Source organism: Zootoca vivipara, chromosome 13 (assembly GCF_965207765.1).
Source record: "Zootoca vivipara chromosome 13, rZooViv2.hap1.1, whole genome shotgun sequence".
Taxonomy (NCBI): Eukaryota; Metazoa; Chordata; class Lepidosauria; order Squamata; family Lacertidae; genus Zootoca; species Zootoca vivipara.
The window spans coordinates 13,941,543-13,956,572 of record NC_142596.1 but is presented as its reverse complement, the minus strand read 5'-3'; the positions used below and the strand labels follow the sequence as shown (position 1 = coordinate 13,956,572).

Below are 15,030 nucleotides of genomic sequence, written 5' to 3'. Positions count from 1 at the left end.
AAAGAGTTAAAGGGCAAAGGAAATGGAAATAATTGTAGGCACTCTCACTGAATGAAACTTAGGCATACTTCTAAACATCACCACTCCTCAGGAACAAACTCACTGGAATTGCTTCTGGAATCATATATTTTGCTTTTAGTGAAAAATCAGATTTTTTTAGTATCCCTTTGTATCCATTGATCAATGATATCTACTGAAACGAGTTAAGTAACTAGCTGTCAATATGGTTAAGGGTGTGTGCCTTTAAATCACAACCGGTACTTGGATTAAATGAGTTGTTCCGAAGAGGAGAACACAGCTGGTCCTTTGGTAACTGCGAATCTGGCACATCCCCTTTAAACAGATTGTTAGGCCAATAGTAACATCTCCTGTGCGAAATGTATTGTGTAGCAAGCCTGCAAGCTTCTTAATAAACAAGGGCTTTGGGTAGAAGTTAGGAAGCACTTGTAACATGTGTACTTCAGTTTTAATGCACCCTTTGTTGGGGAGTGGGGGGAAACCATTTAAAGGAGTGAATGTCTGTCCCGCAGAACACTTACTTCTGGGTTTGTTGTGTTCGGGAGCCAAAACATACACATACCAAGGCATTCGAGAACCAAGGTACAACTGTCTAATAATTTGCTTCATTTGCAATGTAAAGTGCAGAGCTCAGGTGTGCTGAAAGGAGTGGGCAGAGGACCCTTAATTCCTTTGCAAGCCTTCTAACTTCAGTTGGAAGGAAATGCAACTTTCTCTGCAAATTTGTATTTCTCCTGGTAAATTTATTTCCGAATCCAGCAGGAAACTTTTGTTTGGCAGTACCAAAGCTGTCAACCTGAAATGGACATAGGAGTAGTCATTCTAGTAAACCTGCTATTATAATATTACCAAAGCAATTTTATAGCTTAATTTAGACCCAAACATGTTTACCGTTGGCATCCTGCTGAATACATTAGCCTGGATTTTTGTTATTTATTTATTTTGGTCTACTGAAATATTGTTCCAGTCATTTTTTAGTAAACAGTTACATCACCAGGATTAAGTCATCCCTGACGGTGAAGGGTGCATTCCTATAGAGTGAAACAGCTGAACTCAGTTTTACTATGTTTAAGAAAAGAGACTCCATGTTGGCATTTTCCCTGCTTATTACAGTCTGAAAACATTTCTATTTAGAGGCAACAGGCTCAGTTTTATTTCAGGCAACATTCCCATAACAGTCCAGCTTTTTTTAAAGTGTCAAATTTAGCAAAGAAGGGGGGGAGACAGAAAATCCCCCCCAACAAAACAATATACACTGTCAGTTCACGTTGAAAACATAACAGCCACCAGTACTTCTCTCTAAAATATGTAAGTTGATATAAACCCTCCAAACATCCAAATTGGTGCTTATTAAAAAATATGTTCAAATGTAGCAAGAGCAGTAAAGTCCCCAGACCATTTGGAGTCTCTTGGCAACCATAAGAGAGATTTGACTCAGATGATAAGCCGTGGGTTTGGATTTAGGATTGAACTAAAAAGGACAGGAACATTTTGCATTCTTACAAACAAACAAACAAAAAAACCGTCTAGCCAACTGTGCAATTTATTTAATTCAATTGTTACCAATAAGTTTAAAAGAATAAAGTACAATGGATCGTAAGGAATATTTTAGGGGGTTGTTTTTTGTTATTCACATGAAAAAGATATTGCCTTAGTCTTTTCCTGCTGACTTGGCATTCTTTATCAATTTGTACATAAACGAGAAGAAGAAAAGGAGGTTGTCATACTGTCCTTCATATTTTTCTTTCAAGAATTCCTTATGATAGTCGACTAGGAAATAATAAATTGCTTCGATGGTAGACAGGTACGTCTCTGGCTTTCCTTTCTGATGACGCCAAAAGCAGGTTTTCCGCGACTTCAGTTCAATTTGCAGCAATCCTGCATTAAGAGAGGTAACAAAACAGAACGTGTATATGCTAAATTGTACATATGACTCAAATCAGCTACTGGTAAAAGGCTGATAACAGAGACACTACAGACGCTCTCAGGCAGAGGGGAGCTCTGGTTATAGGACGCGTGCGACTCCCTTGTTACAACAGCTCCGATGGCTACTGGTCTGTTTCCGGGCACAATCTCAAGTGTTGGTTATGGCCAAGGCTATCTGAAGGAACCTGCCCAGACTTTTAAGATCTTTGGTCCCACCACCCTCACAGGCATGGCTGGTGGGAACACGGAGAGGACCTGGTTGGTGACTGCTCACAGACTTTGAAACCCCCTTTCTAGAAAAGTAAGACAGGCTCCCTTCTAATTGCTTTTCCACTAGCACAGACATAAGCAAACTCGGCCCTCCAGATGGTTTGGGACTACAACTCCCATTATCCCTAGCTAACAGGACCAGTGGGAATTGTAGTCTCAAACAGCTGGAGGGCTGAGTTTGCCTATGGCTGCACTAGCAGGTAGAAGCTTTTTAGTGTTCAATGTTTTATTTAGGTTGGAAACCGCCCAGAGTGGCTGGGGCAACCCAGTCAGATGGGTGGGGTACAAATATTAAGAATATAAAATAAAATAATAATAATAATAATATATTTATACCCCACCCATCTGGATGGGTTTCCCTAGCCACTCTGGAAGGCTCCCAATATTAATAATAATTTTAAAAAGCAACAAAACATCAAACATTAAAAACTTCCCTAAACAGGGCTGCCTTCAGGTGTCTTCTAAAAGTCAGAGAGTTGTTTATTTCCTTGACATCTGATAGGAGGGCATTCCACAGGGCGGGTGCCACTACCAAGAAGGCCCTCTGCCCTCTGATCATTAATTCCAACCAGCCTTTGAGAACTGACTGTTTTTTAAGGAAAGGGTTTTAATAGTGCTGTTCTATTTTATTACCCATATTTCAATAGATTTGTTTCTTATATTTTTAAAATTCTACTAGAGTTTAATTAATTTTTAACATTAATCTTTTATCCTTTTTTTATCCTTTTGTGTTTTATCTGTGTTGTTTTGATTTGTGGAAGCTGCCTTGAGTCCCAATACAGGAAAAGGGCAGGATATAAATAAATATAACAATTTTCTCTAATCAGGAAACCAGTCCACTTAGGGGCTGGATGCAACGGACTGTACCTGGTGTTGGACCACAAGGCATTTAATTGCGACCAGAACCATGCCCATGTACAGCTATGGGGATCCATTGCTCCATCTGTATGGATTGTTCAATTTCTTCATGCCTAGCAGTAATGAGACTGATGTGTCAAGCACATCCCTTCGATTTGCACTTTTATTAATCTGCAGCACTGGCCTTTAGAATTTGGTGTTAACATACCTTGGAGCCGCTCATCTGTGATTATTTTGTTCGTTTGATTCCAGGTGCTATCAATAAATACAATTTTCTTCAACGGAGCATTTTCGCTCATGCTGTGAAACTGGTGTTTGCCCAAGTCGTTTTCACTGCCTGACTCTGTTTTCGCACATTTGAGGACTGGTTCTGCTGATGGGTCCTCGTCCTCGCCACAGTCAACCTTCTTCTTAGATTTGTTTTGCAAACACAGGGGGATGTCATTTATTGAGACTGAATTAGGCCCAGGAAAGATAAGTGCAATCTAGAAGAAAAACAGACACAATGTTGGAGCTATTGGGATGGGAGGGATCCGTGCAAGGTACCACAGCTACTAAAAAAACCAGAACTACCTCTCAGCACAGCATCTTCATAAACACTAATGTCAACAGGAACCAACAAAAGAGCAAGTGACATGATCCTCCCTCTCATAAAACATGCAGGAAAAAATGGATAGAATGCAGGACAGACTCTTTGCCTGCTCACAAGCTGGACTAACCAATTTCTCTGACACCCAGAAGCAAAAACTGCTGGTGGGCAGGGGTGTGGGTGGGTATCACATCCTACCCACCCCAACAACAACAACAACAACAACAACAATTTATTTATACCCCGCCCATCTGGCTGGGTTTCCCCAGCCACTCTGGCTGGCTTCCAACAGAAAAATAAAACACAGTAATCCATTAAACATTAAAAGCCTCCCTGAACAGGGCTGACTTCAGATGTCTTCTAAAAGTATGGTAGTTGTTTTCCTCTTTGACATCTGTTGGGAGGGCTTTCCACAGGGCAGGCGCCACCACCGAGAAGGCCCTCTGCCTAGTTCCCTGCAACTTGGCTTCTCGCAACGAGGGAACCGCCAGAAGGCCCTCGGTGCTGGACCTCAAGTGAAAGTGAACTTGTCGCAGTAAGTTCAACTTTCTATTTCCTTGCACATTCAGCCTATAGGTAAAGGTTAAAGGTAAAGCACCCCTGGACGGTTAGGTCCAAGTCAAAGGCGACTATGGGGTGAGCCCTTATATTCTCTTTGTGGAGATTTGGAACACTAGCAGCATTGTGGATTTCAGCAAGAAGGAAAGAGGAAGGAAAAGAAGAAGAATCTCCCCCATGCTACTTCTAGACAACCCCTTACTTCGTCTCTCATTCCTTCGTAGTCTGGAATACAAGGGTATGTGTAAATGGTAACTTCTTCGGGCGCCAGGAGCTTGGCATGTACAGCTGTGCTTTTGCCATCCGTTTCATTGGGATGCTTAATGATGTCAATTTTCAATGGAAGCTGCAACCAAGAGCACAGCACATTCATTGGAGAAAATTCCATTTCATAAGAAAAATAAGTAATTGGCTAAACATTTTGCATTTGGGTACAGGCAGCAGTGTACAAGATACACACACTTTGCATCGGTGCATATTAAAAGTCACTGTTTTCCTCAGCAGATCTGCTTAAAGCAGTGGGAACGCACAATGACCAGACAACTTCCAGCAAAATAAATTGTTAGCAAAATACTAAACATTGTGAAGTGTAGAGAGAAGCACTAGGAACTGTATGCTGCTGCTGTTGCTGCTGCTGTTGAAATTGTGAATTTTTTTACCCATCTTTCACCAGCAGGTCCTCGGGCAGGTTACAAGAGTTTAAAATTCATATTAAAAACATATATTAAAAACATATATTAAACACACACACACACACACACACACACACACACACACACACGTCCAGTAGCACCTTAGAGACAAACTAAGTTTGTTCTTGGTATAAGCTATACCTTTGTGTATATAACATTAATGTATGCCATCTAATGCCAGCAGTACCCTTCAGCTCTAAATATTGGACAAATAGGCCAAACCCTACACCAAAGGATAAATGGACATAAATCTGACATCAGGAATCACAAGACAGAGAAGCCAGTAGGAGAACACTTCAATCTCCCAGGACATTCAATACAGGATCTCAAAGCAGCTGTCTTATTACAAAAGAATTTCAGAAATAGGCTTGAAAGAGAAGTTGCTGAATTACAACTTATCACTAAACTGAAAACTATGGAGAGACCTGGTCTTAATAGAGATACTGGATTCCTGTCTTATTACATCTGCATACTATCCCTTGTTTTTTCCTGTAGGACTAATTGCAGTCGTTAACAGTCAACAGCCCCTTCATGGATCAATGCCTTGTCGTGGCGAAGGGGCTTGAATAACTCAGAGAAGCTATGAGCTATGCCATGCAGGGCCACCCAAGATGGACAGGTCATAGTGGAGAGTTTTGACTAAACGTGATCCACCTGGAGAAGGAACTGGCAAGCCACTCCAGTATCCCTGCCAAGAAAACTCCATGGACAAAGACAACAGGCATATAAAAGTTATGACGCTGGAAGATGAGCCCCTCAGGTCGGAAGGCGTCCAACATGCTACTGAGGAAGAGCGGAGGACAAGTACAAGTAGATTCAGAGCTGATGAAGCGGCTGGGCCAAAGCCGAAAGGACGCTCAGTTGCGGATATGCCTGGAAGCGAAAGGAAAGTCCGATGCTGTAAAGAAAAATATTGCATAGGAACCTGGAATGTAAGAACCATGAGTGGAGGTAAGCTGGATGTGGTCAAAAATGAGATGGCAAGAATAAATATCGACATCCTGGGCATCAGTGAACTAAAATGGAAGGGAATGGGCGAATTCAGTTCGGGTGACTATCATATCTACTACTGTGGGCAAGAATCCCGTAGTAGAAATGGAGTGGCCCTCATAGTCAACAAAAGAGTGGCAAAAGCTGTAATGGGATGCAATCTCAAAAATGACAGAATGATCTCGATACGAATCCAAGGCAGACCTTTTAACATCACAGTAATCCAAGTTTATGCACCAACTACCGGTGCTGAAGAAAGTGAAATTGACCAATTCTATGAAGACCTACAACACCTTCTAGAAATGACACCAAAGAAGGATGTTCTTCTCATTACAGGGGATTGGAATGCTAAAGTAGGGAATCAAGAGATAAAAGGAACAACTGGCAAGTTTGGCCTGGGAGTTCAAAATGAAGCAGGGCACAGGCTAATAGAGTTCTGTCAAGAGAACAAGCTGGTCATCACAAACACTCTCTTCCAACAACACAAGAGAAGACTCTACACATGGATATCACCAAATGGGCAGCATCGAAATCAGATTGATTATATTCTCTGCAGCCAAAGATGGAGAAGCTCTATACAGTCAGCAAAAACAAGACCTGGAGCTGACTGTAACTCAGATCATCAGCTTCTTATAGCAAAATTCCAGCTTAAACTGAAGAAAGTAGGAAAAACCACTGGGCCAGTAAGATACAATCTGGATCAAATCCCTTATGAATACACAGTGGAAGTGAGGAACAGGTTTAAGGATTTAGATTTGGTGGACAGAGTGCCTGAAGAACTATGGATGGAGGCTCGTAACATTATACAGGAGGCAGCAACGAAAACCATCCCAAGGAAAAGGAAATGCAAGAAAGCAAAATGGCTATCCAACGAGGCCTTACAAATAGCGGAGGAGAGGAGGCAAGCAAAATGCAAGGGAGATAGGGAAAGATACAGGAAACTGAATGCAGATTTCCAAAAAACAGCAAGGAGAGACAAGAGGGTCTTCTTAAATGAGCAATGCAAAGAAATAGAGGAAAACAATAGAATGGGGAAAACCAGAGATCTGTTCAAGAAAATTGGAGATATGAAAGGAGCATTTCGTACAAAGATTACCATAATCAAGGACAAAAGTGGTAAGGACCTAACAGAAGCAGAAGACATCAAGAAGAGGTGGCAAGAATACACAGAGGAATTATACCAGAAAGATATGGAGGTCTCGTACACCCCAGGTAGTGTGGTTGCTGACCTTGAGCCAGACATCTTGGAGAGTGAAGTCAAATGGGCCTTAGAAAGCACTGCTAATAACAAGGCCAGTGGAAGTGATGATATTCCAGCTGAACTATTTAAAATCTTAAAAGATGATGCTGTTAAGGTGCTACACCCAATATGCCAGCAAGTTTGGAAAACTCAGCAATGGCCAGAGGATTGGAGAAGATCAGTCTACATCCCAATTCCAAAGAAGGGCAGTGCCAAAGAATGCTCCAACTACCGCACAATTGTGCTCATTTCACACGCTAGCAAGGTTATGCTTAAAGTTCTACAAGGCAGGCTTAGGCAGTATGTGGATCGAGAACTCCCAGAAGTGCAAGCTGGATTTCGAAAGGGCAGAGGAACCAGAGACCAAATAGCAAACATGCGCTGGATTATGGAGAAAGCTAGAGAGTTCCAGAAAAACGTCTACTTCTGCTTCATTGACTATGCAAAAGCCTTTGACTGTGTCGACCACAGCAAACTATGGCAAGTTCTTAAAGAAATGGGAGTGCCTGATCACCTCATCTGTCTCCTGAGAAATCTCTATGTGGGACAAGAAGCTACAGTTAGAACTGGATATGGAACAACTGATTGGTTCAAAATTGGGAAAGGAGTACGACAAGGTTGTATATTGTCTCCCTGCTTATTTAACTTATATGCAGAATTCATCATGCGAAAGGCTGGACTAGATGAATCCCAAGCCGGAATTAAGATTGCCGGAAGAAATATCAACAACCTCAGATATGCAGATGACACAACCTTGATGGCAGAAAGTGAGGTGGAATTAAAGAACCTTTTAATGAGGGTGAAAGAGGAGAGCGCAAAATATGGTCTGAAGCTCAACATCAAAAAAACCAAGATCATGGCCACTGGTCCCATCACCTCCTGGCAAATAGAAGGGGAAGAAATGGAGGCAGTGAGAGATTTTACTTTCTTGGGCTCCTTGATCACTGCAGATGGTGACAGCAGTCACGAAATTAAAAGACGCCTGCTTCTTGGGAGAAAAGCAATGACAAACCTAGACAGCATCTTAAAAAGCAGAGACATCACCTTGCCGACAAAGGTCCGTATAGTTAAAGCTATGGTTTTCCCAGTAGTGATATATGGAAGTGAGAGCTGGACCATAAAGAAGGCTGATCGCCGAAGAATTGATGCTTTTGAATTATGGTGCTGGAGGAGACTCTTGAGAGTCCCATGGACTGCTAGAAGATCAAACCTCTCCATTCTTAAGGAAATCAGCCCTGAGTGCTCCCTGGAAGGACAGATCGTGAAGCTGAGGCTCCAATACTTTGGCCACCTCATGAGAAGAGAAGAATCCTTGGAAAAGACCTTGATGCTGGGAAAGATGGAGGGCACAAGGAGAAGGGGACGACAGAGGACAAGATGGTTGGACAGTGTTCTCGAAGCTACGAACATGAGTTTGACCAAACTGCGGGAGGCAGTGCAAGACAGGAGTGCCTGGCGTGCTATGGTCCATGGGGTCACGAAGAGTCGGACACGACTAAACGACTAAACAACAACAACAACAACAACAGTCAACAGGTTTACCATACCCACTGAGTCAATCACCTATCTCCTACTACCCTCCTGAGAAAAAACCCCACTCCACCCTCCCACTATATATAAGGGTCTGGTGACTTCTGTTTCAGTGTATCTGAAGAAGTGTGCATGCACACAATAGCTTATACAGTGGAACCTCGGTTTATGAACACCTCGGTTTATGAATTTTCGGTTTATGAACGCCACGGACCCATCTGGAACGGATTAATTCATTTTCCATTACTTTCAATGGGAAAGTTTGCTTCAGTTTATGAACGCTTCAGTTTATGAACAGACTTCCGGAACCAATTACACCCATGCTTCAGTTTATGAACGCTTCAGTTTAAGTACTCCGCGGACCCGTCTGAAACGGATTAATCCACTTTCCATTACTTTCAATGGGAAAGTTTGCTTCAGTTTATGAACGCTTACTCCGCGGACCGTCTGGAACGGATTAATTCACTTTCCATTACTTTCAATGGGAAAGTTCGCTTCAGTTTATGAACGCTTCAGTTTATGAACAGACTTCCGGAACCAATTGTGTTCATAAACCGAGGTACCACTGTACCAAGAACAAACTTACCGTAGTTGGTCTTTAAGGTGCTACTGGACAATTATATATATATATATATATATATATATATATATATATATATATATCTCGAATGCGTCAGACCAACACAGCTACCTACCTGAATCTACTATTAAAAACAATTCAAACAAATTAGTCACAATAATAGGTGGGTTCTGAAAACACACACCTCAGGAGTCAAAGACCAAGGTTAATAGTTGTCTTCACCAAAGGTGTACAGCAAAGGTGCTGGTCACACCTCTGTGGGAGAAAATTCCACAATTTAGGGTCTCCCACAGAGAATGCCTTCTTCTGCGCCAACAGCCCCCCCTCCCGCCCAATGTCTGAGGTCAGCAGAACTACTGAGAGAGCCCCCTCTGCTTATCTTGACAGCTGAAAGGGTCTGTAGTGAAGGAAGCTGTCTCTCAGAAATTTGAAACCTAAATCAATTAGGACTTTAAACAGAGGAGAAAGAGGGGACGTTAGGGTGGAGGCAAAGGATGGCACAGTATGGAATGCTTCTTCTTCTGCTCAATTTGAAGGTGCCACTAGCATGAGACCTCTGGGTATAAGGTGGTATATAAATTCAGTAAATAATAATAATAATAATAATAATAATAATAATAATAATAATAAATAAGACTGATAGCTACCAGCGTCAGTCCTTCCACTATTACTATTATTATTTATTAGAAGGCCCTGCCAAGAAAGACTCAGTAGATCTGCTCCATTGGTCTTTTAGGAAGGTTATTTAAAAAGAGAGATGCTTTTAAATGATGTAAGATCATGTAAAAATTAAAAACCTGCTTTTAAGTATATTCTGAGCCCTATGGCTCAAAGCAGCAGGGTGCAGACTGACTGAATGAAAGATGTTACTGCCTTTTACACAACCTACTCTAACTGGAAGTCATCTCCAAGGTATCAGAAAGACGTCTTTCCTATTAAAAAGGACCTTGGATAGCAACTGATTTGCAGTACTAGGGATTCCATCTGGAATCAGGGCCCCCTCTTCTTCTTGTACCACTAGAGTTTGGCAAGCCTGTAGCAAGCTCTGAAGAAAAACAGAGTTTTGGGTTGCCGCAGCTTGTTTTCAAAACTATATTGCAAAAACACAAGTCTCACTTCATTCTTCCCCAGTTTGTTTATTAGAATGATTCACTGCGACTAAAATTTGCTAAAATTGACAAATTAGATCAAAAATAAGATATATCTTGCACTAACCTTCACAACAGGAATTTCTCCGGTGGGAACAGTTTCAACTGGAACATAGCATGTGTAACAATAGAACATCCTTGAACTATTACATCTGGGACATTTTGATCTCCCTTGTTTTGGGGCTCTTTCAAGAACAGTCTGAGGCGCTAGATGCAGGTTTTCAAGTGGTGTTTCCTGCAACATCGACGTATTCTGTGAATCTAAACTATTCAGGCCTTCAAAATTTCTTTTTATTCCCTGGTGGTTCTTTTGGTCTTCTGAAATCACAGATGAATTTAAAGACATCTTACTTTCATGCAATATCCTTGGACCTGTTACAGGGAGAATAAAAATCACAACAGCTTTCAACAATGACCAATTTCCACAGAAACATTTTGTTAGTCACAGCAAAACTTTTATGATTTTAGATCAACTTAAGTCAATGGCTATTTTGATTTAAAAAACAGAAACAAAAAACTAGGGATGCTTTTGAAGATCTTCTATTTTGAAAACTCTTTATGGTGGGACATATCTTTTGACGACTGGGTACAAGATTGCAGTCTTAATGTCTTCCTGATGGCTGCAAGTTTCACATACACGTTTACCCATAAATAAGACCCACTGAGTTCAGTGGGGTGGCTTAAAGGAAAAGGTAAAGGGACCCCTGACCATTAGGTCTAGTCGCAGATGACTCTAGGGTTGCAGTGCTCATCTCGCTTTACTGGCCAAGGGACTAAGCCACTTCTGGCGAACCAGAGCAGCGCACGGAAACGCTGTTTACCTTCCCACCGGAGCGGTACCTATTTATCTACTTGCACTTTGGCATGCTTTCGAACAGCTAGGTTGACAGAAGCAGGGACCCAACAATGGGAGCTCACGCCGTCGCAGGGATTTGAACTGCCGACCCTCTGATCAGCAAGCCCTAGGCTCAGTGGGGTGGCTTAGCTCCAGGTAAATGCATGTATAACCACAACCCAAACCTTTGGAAAAGTCAAGTAGCCCTACAAATGCAAAAACAAAGCAATTATAACATTTTCTCTGTAAACATTGTCCACGGAACATTGCTAGTTTATATATTTTGCCAACCGTCTGGAGTTAACATTTGTAACGGCTGTTTATGTAGTGGTACTTTTTAAAGAAATTGATAACTTTCCAGCTTCACAAAACTTGGAACCGTCACTTTTCATGGTGCAAGAACACAGCAAAGGTTCTAAATTTGCTTTTGTTGTTTTCATGTAACAAACCTCACTTCCAATTTGCAGTTTTAGTGCTTTCTCCTCCTGAATGGGGGAAAAAATTGAGTCAGTTTACTCTGGAAAGCTCGCGAAGTGAGTGAAGAAAGAATCTCAGGTTTGGGCTAAAACCTTCTAACCACACAGATTCCTCAGCAAGAGAGCAGGAAGTTATTCAATTTGTTATGCATTCCCAGCCTACAAACAGATTCGCTTTACTATAATGTCTCATGGCAGATTGGTGTTTAAATCTGAAGCCCCAAAGAGCTGTCATTGAGACTGTACGGGTGAATGCTACTAGCAAAGGAAAGGCAAAAACTTCCATAGTCTCCTGAAAATGTACCTGCAAAAGTTGTCACTCTGAATTTACATTGCTTGAGACAAGTTAAAATATGCAGCACCTATGCCACACATTACATGGAGGGAGGGGGGGGTATGTGCACAGGATTATGAAACTAGGACCGTGCAGGTTTCTTCCCATGAACCATCTCAGTTGTGTTCAAGCTAGTTCTTTTTTCACTCAGAGCACAGAGGTTCTGGCACAATGTATTGTACCTAGGGTGGTCAGATGCAAAAAACACAGGCCTCCTGCACCTTTAATAGTTAGGTCATGTCCTACATATAACTTCTGAAGGTACAGGAGCCTTTTTGGATTTTTGCAACAAGCCACCCAGATTCTAATGTACTCCATTAATTGTAGTTTTTATCATCTACAATACTGTCTTATTTTATAGTACAGCACATTGATTATTGCTTTCATTTTATGGCTCAATGGTCTCGTTAGATAATTCATGATAAATTGCTGTTTTGGGGGTTGTTTTTAAAAGTCTGGAATGGATTAATCCGTTTTGCATTACTTTCTATGGGAAAGCACACCTTGGTTTTTGGAAAGCTTTGCTTTTGGAACGGACTTCCGGAACGGATTAAGTTTGAGAACCAAGGTACCACTGTACCTGCAAAGTTGACCAAATAAATTACATCTTTCACATTTTGTCAGTGGAACTCAGGCACATATTGTATTAATGAATGCTTCGTTCCAACTGCTGATCAGAGTCGCATATTTCTGTCCAAGAACCATAAGGCCAAGTTGGATCACTGTTACTTGGACTGCATGCACACTATACTTTTAAAGCACACTCAAAGCACATTTCTCCCCTCAAATAATTCTTGGTGCTGTAGTTTGTCAACAAGTTGCTGGGAATTGTAAGAATGTATGGGTAAATACAGTGCCCCAAATTCCCTTTTTTTTGGGGGGGGGGTTTATTGAGATGCACTTCAAATGTGTTTTAAAGGTGCAGTGTGTATGCAGGCTCACAGTCATTACTAAGATTTCTTAGCTGATATTTAAAATGACAGATTCCACTTCTAAGTCTCCCTCCCCCAATTCAACACCAGCCCAACTTGTGGATTGCACTAATACCACACACAGGAAATGTAAGATCATGTCATTCTCACAACTAGGAAAGCACAACTGAGGATCATTCTACAACATTTTGAGAATATGCGGGCAGGGGAAGAAATGACTTCCACATATTCAGGAACCACACTGGTAATTCACTGGAGTAGTACAATAACTGGCATACGGGGTGTTGTTTGCAACCAAGGAGATCCAAGCAGTTGGAGAACTCCGATTTCCCCCAGTCCTTTGCTGTATCTTATTGCCAACTCAAATCATCCCTGATCACTGGTTGTGCTAGCTAGGAATGATGGGAGTTGTAGTCCAACAACAGATGAGGACCTGAAGTTGAGAAAGGTTGCTCTAGTCTAGCCAATGTGTGCTCTGTTGATACAAACACAGCCTTAAGTGACTGGATAGTAAGCAAATATTCTTGCACTTGAGGAGACTCCAGGTTTTCATTTTGCCTCATAACAAAGTTTAGGCATCACATCAACTATATGCCCAACGTCAAGGTGTCTGAAAACCTGTGCCCAAACTGCTTTAAACTCCAAAACACATTTTTGCTTAACTTTATTAAGAACTAAGGCCTATGTGAATTTCCTTGAGGGTAGATCCTACAGGGTGATCAACACTCTAAAATCAAACTGTAAACCTGCAAGCCCAGGACAGGTACATTGTTCTTCACCAAAATTACTGGGACTTGCTTGCTCTAAAAACACCATTTTAATTTTAAGGCCGCAATCCTATGCATACTTATCTTAGAATAAACCTCAGTGAAAACAATGGGTAAACACATGCTTGCTTGAAAGTAAGTTCCATATTGGATCCATCAGAACTTTCAAATATATGTATTCTATATTTTGCGTCATAGCTCTCTTTTTATTAAGTTTTCTGCTTTACAATTTAAAATACCCCTTTTACATCCTTAAGATATCAATGACTTCCCTTCTTCTCTTTCCATGGTTCATTTTACATATCATAAATCCCTGCATACAAGAAGTGAGGTTACAGGGAGCCAGTCAGAGGGCCTTCTCGGTAGTGGCACCCACCCTGTGGAAATAAACAACTATCTGGGTTTCAGAAGACATCTGAAGGGAAGTTTTTAATGTTTGATATATTATCGTGTTTTTAATATTCTGTTGGGAGCCGCCCAGAGTGGCTGGGGAAACCCAGTCTGATGGGTGGAGTACTAATAATAATAATAATTACAGAAACTATACTGTTCAGTATTCCATTATTAGATCCATCAAATCTTGTTTACACTGTGGATTTCTTCAGCTCTTAAGCTGATCACTCGCACTGCGTTTTTATGATGATGATGATGATGATGATGATGATTGCTGTCCGTTCCTGTTGTAAACTGGTGCGAATACAAAAATAAAAAATAAAACTGTAACGACCTCACGCATTACTATTGCTATTATTAAACCATGCACAGGATCGGGCAAAGAAGCAACTTGGGAGAGGGTCTGAGGAAGCACCTTGGGGGACAATGAAAACCTCCATTCCCCTCCCATTCTTAATGGGAGACCTTCGGGGCCTCCAACCCCCCACCCCCACCCCGATCCCGAAATAAATAGAGAGCAGCACTTCGGTCTCGTTACAGCGGGCACCCCTTTCCCGAAGAAAAGGGAAACCAACCTACTTTTTGCAAAGCCTATGGGTTTTTCCTTCCGCCTCCTCAGGGTTGTGGGGAGGGGGGGGTCAGTCACAGCCACTGCACCATAGAAAACGGCGTTTGTCCTCCGCTACCACCTTGTTGCAGCAGCAGCCGCACAAACACCCACACCCGGAAACGTGCGTGTATATATATTTGCATAGAGAGAGAAATATATATTTGTCGAGATACCTCTGCCTCGAGGTCGGAACTCAAGTGCCGGGGCCGGCGGGGAAGGCCGGAAGGATTTGAGGTGGAGGACGGAGGGCGACGGGGGACGGTTGCTAAGGCGCCTTAGCAACG

General features: G+C 41.8%; 1 protein-coding gene across 5 annotated transcripts; it reads right to left on the bottom strand.

The window, feature by feature from the left end:
- Positions 1 to 1,543: 1,543 nt before the first annotated feature.
- DTWD1 (DTW motif tRNA-uridine aminocarboxypropyltransferase 1) lies at positions 1,544 to 15,027 on the bottom strand. Of its 5 annotated transcripts, none has more exons than XM_035131689.3 (5): positions 14,920 to 15,027; positions 10,467 to 10,771; positions 4,422 to 4,565; positions 3,281 to 3,557; positions 1,544 to 1,896 (listed from the first exon to the last, which is right to left on the bottom strand). In XM_035131689.3, the coding sequence occupies exons 2-5, from the start codon at positions 10,743 to 10,745 to the stop codon at positions 1,670 to 1,672; spliced, it is 927 nt and encodes a 308-aa protein (XP_034987580.1). In that variant the 5' UTR covers positions 10,746 to 10,771; positions 14,920 to 15,027; the 3' UTR covers positions 1,544 to 1,669. The 5 variants fall into 5 exon arrangements, with proteins under 5 accessions (XP_034987580.1, XP_034987576.1, XP_034987581.1 ...); XM_035131685.3 differs by having other exon boundaries at positions 14,716 to 14,987; XM_035131690.3 differs by having other exon boundaries at positions 10,467 to 10,717; positions 14,716 to 14,933.
- Positions 15,028 to 15,030: the final 3 nt, after the last annotated feature.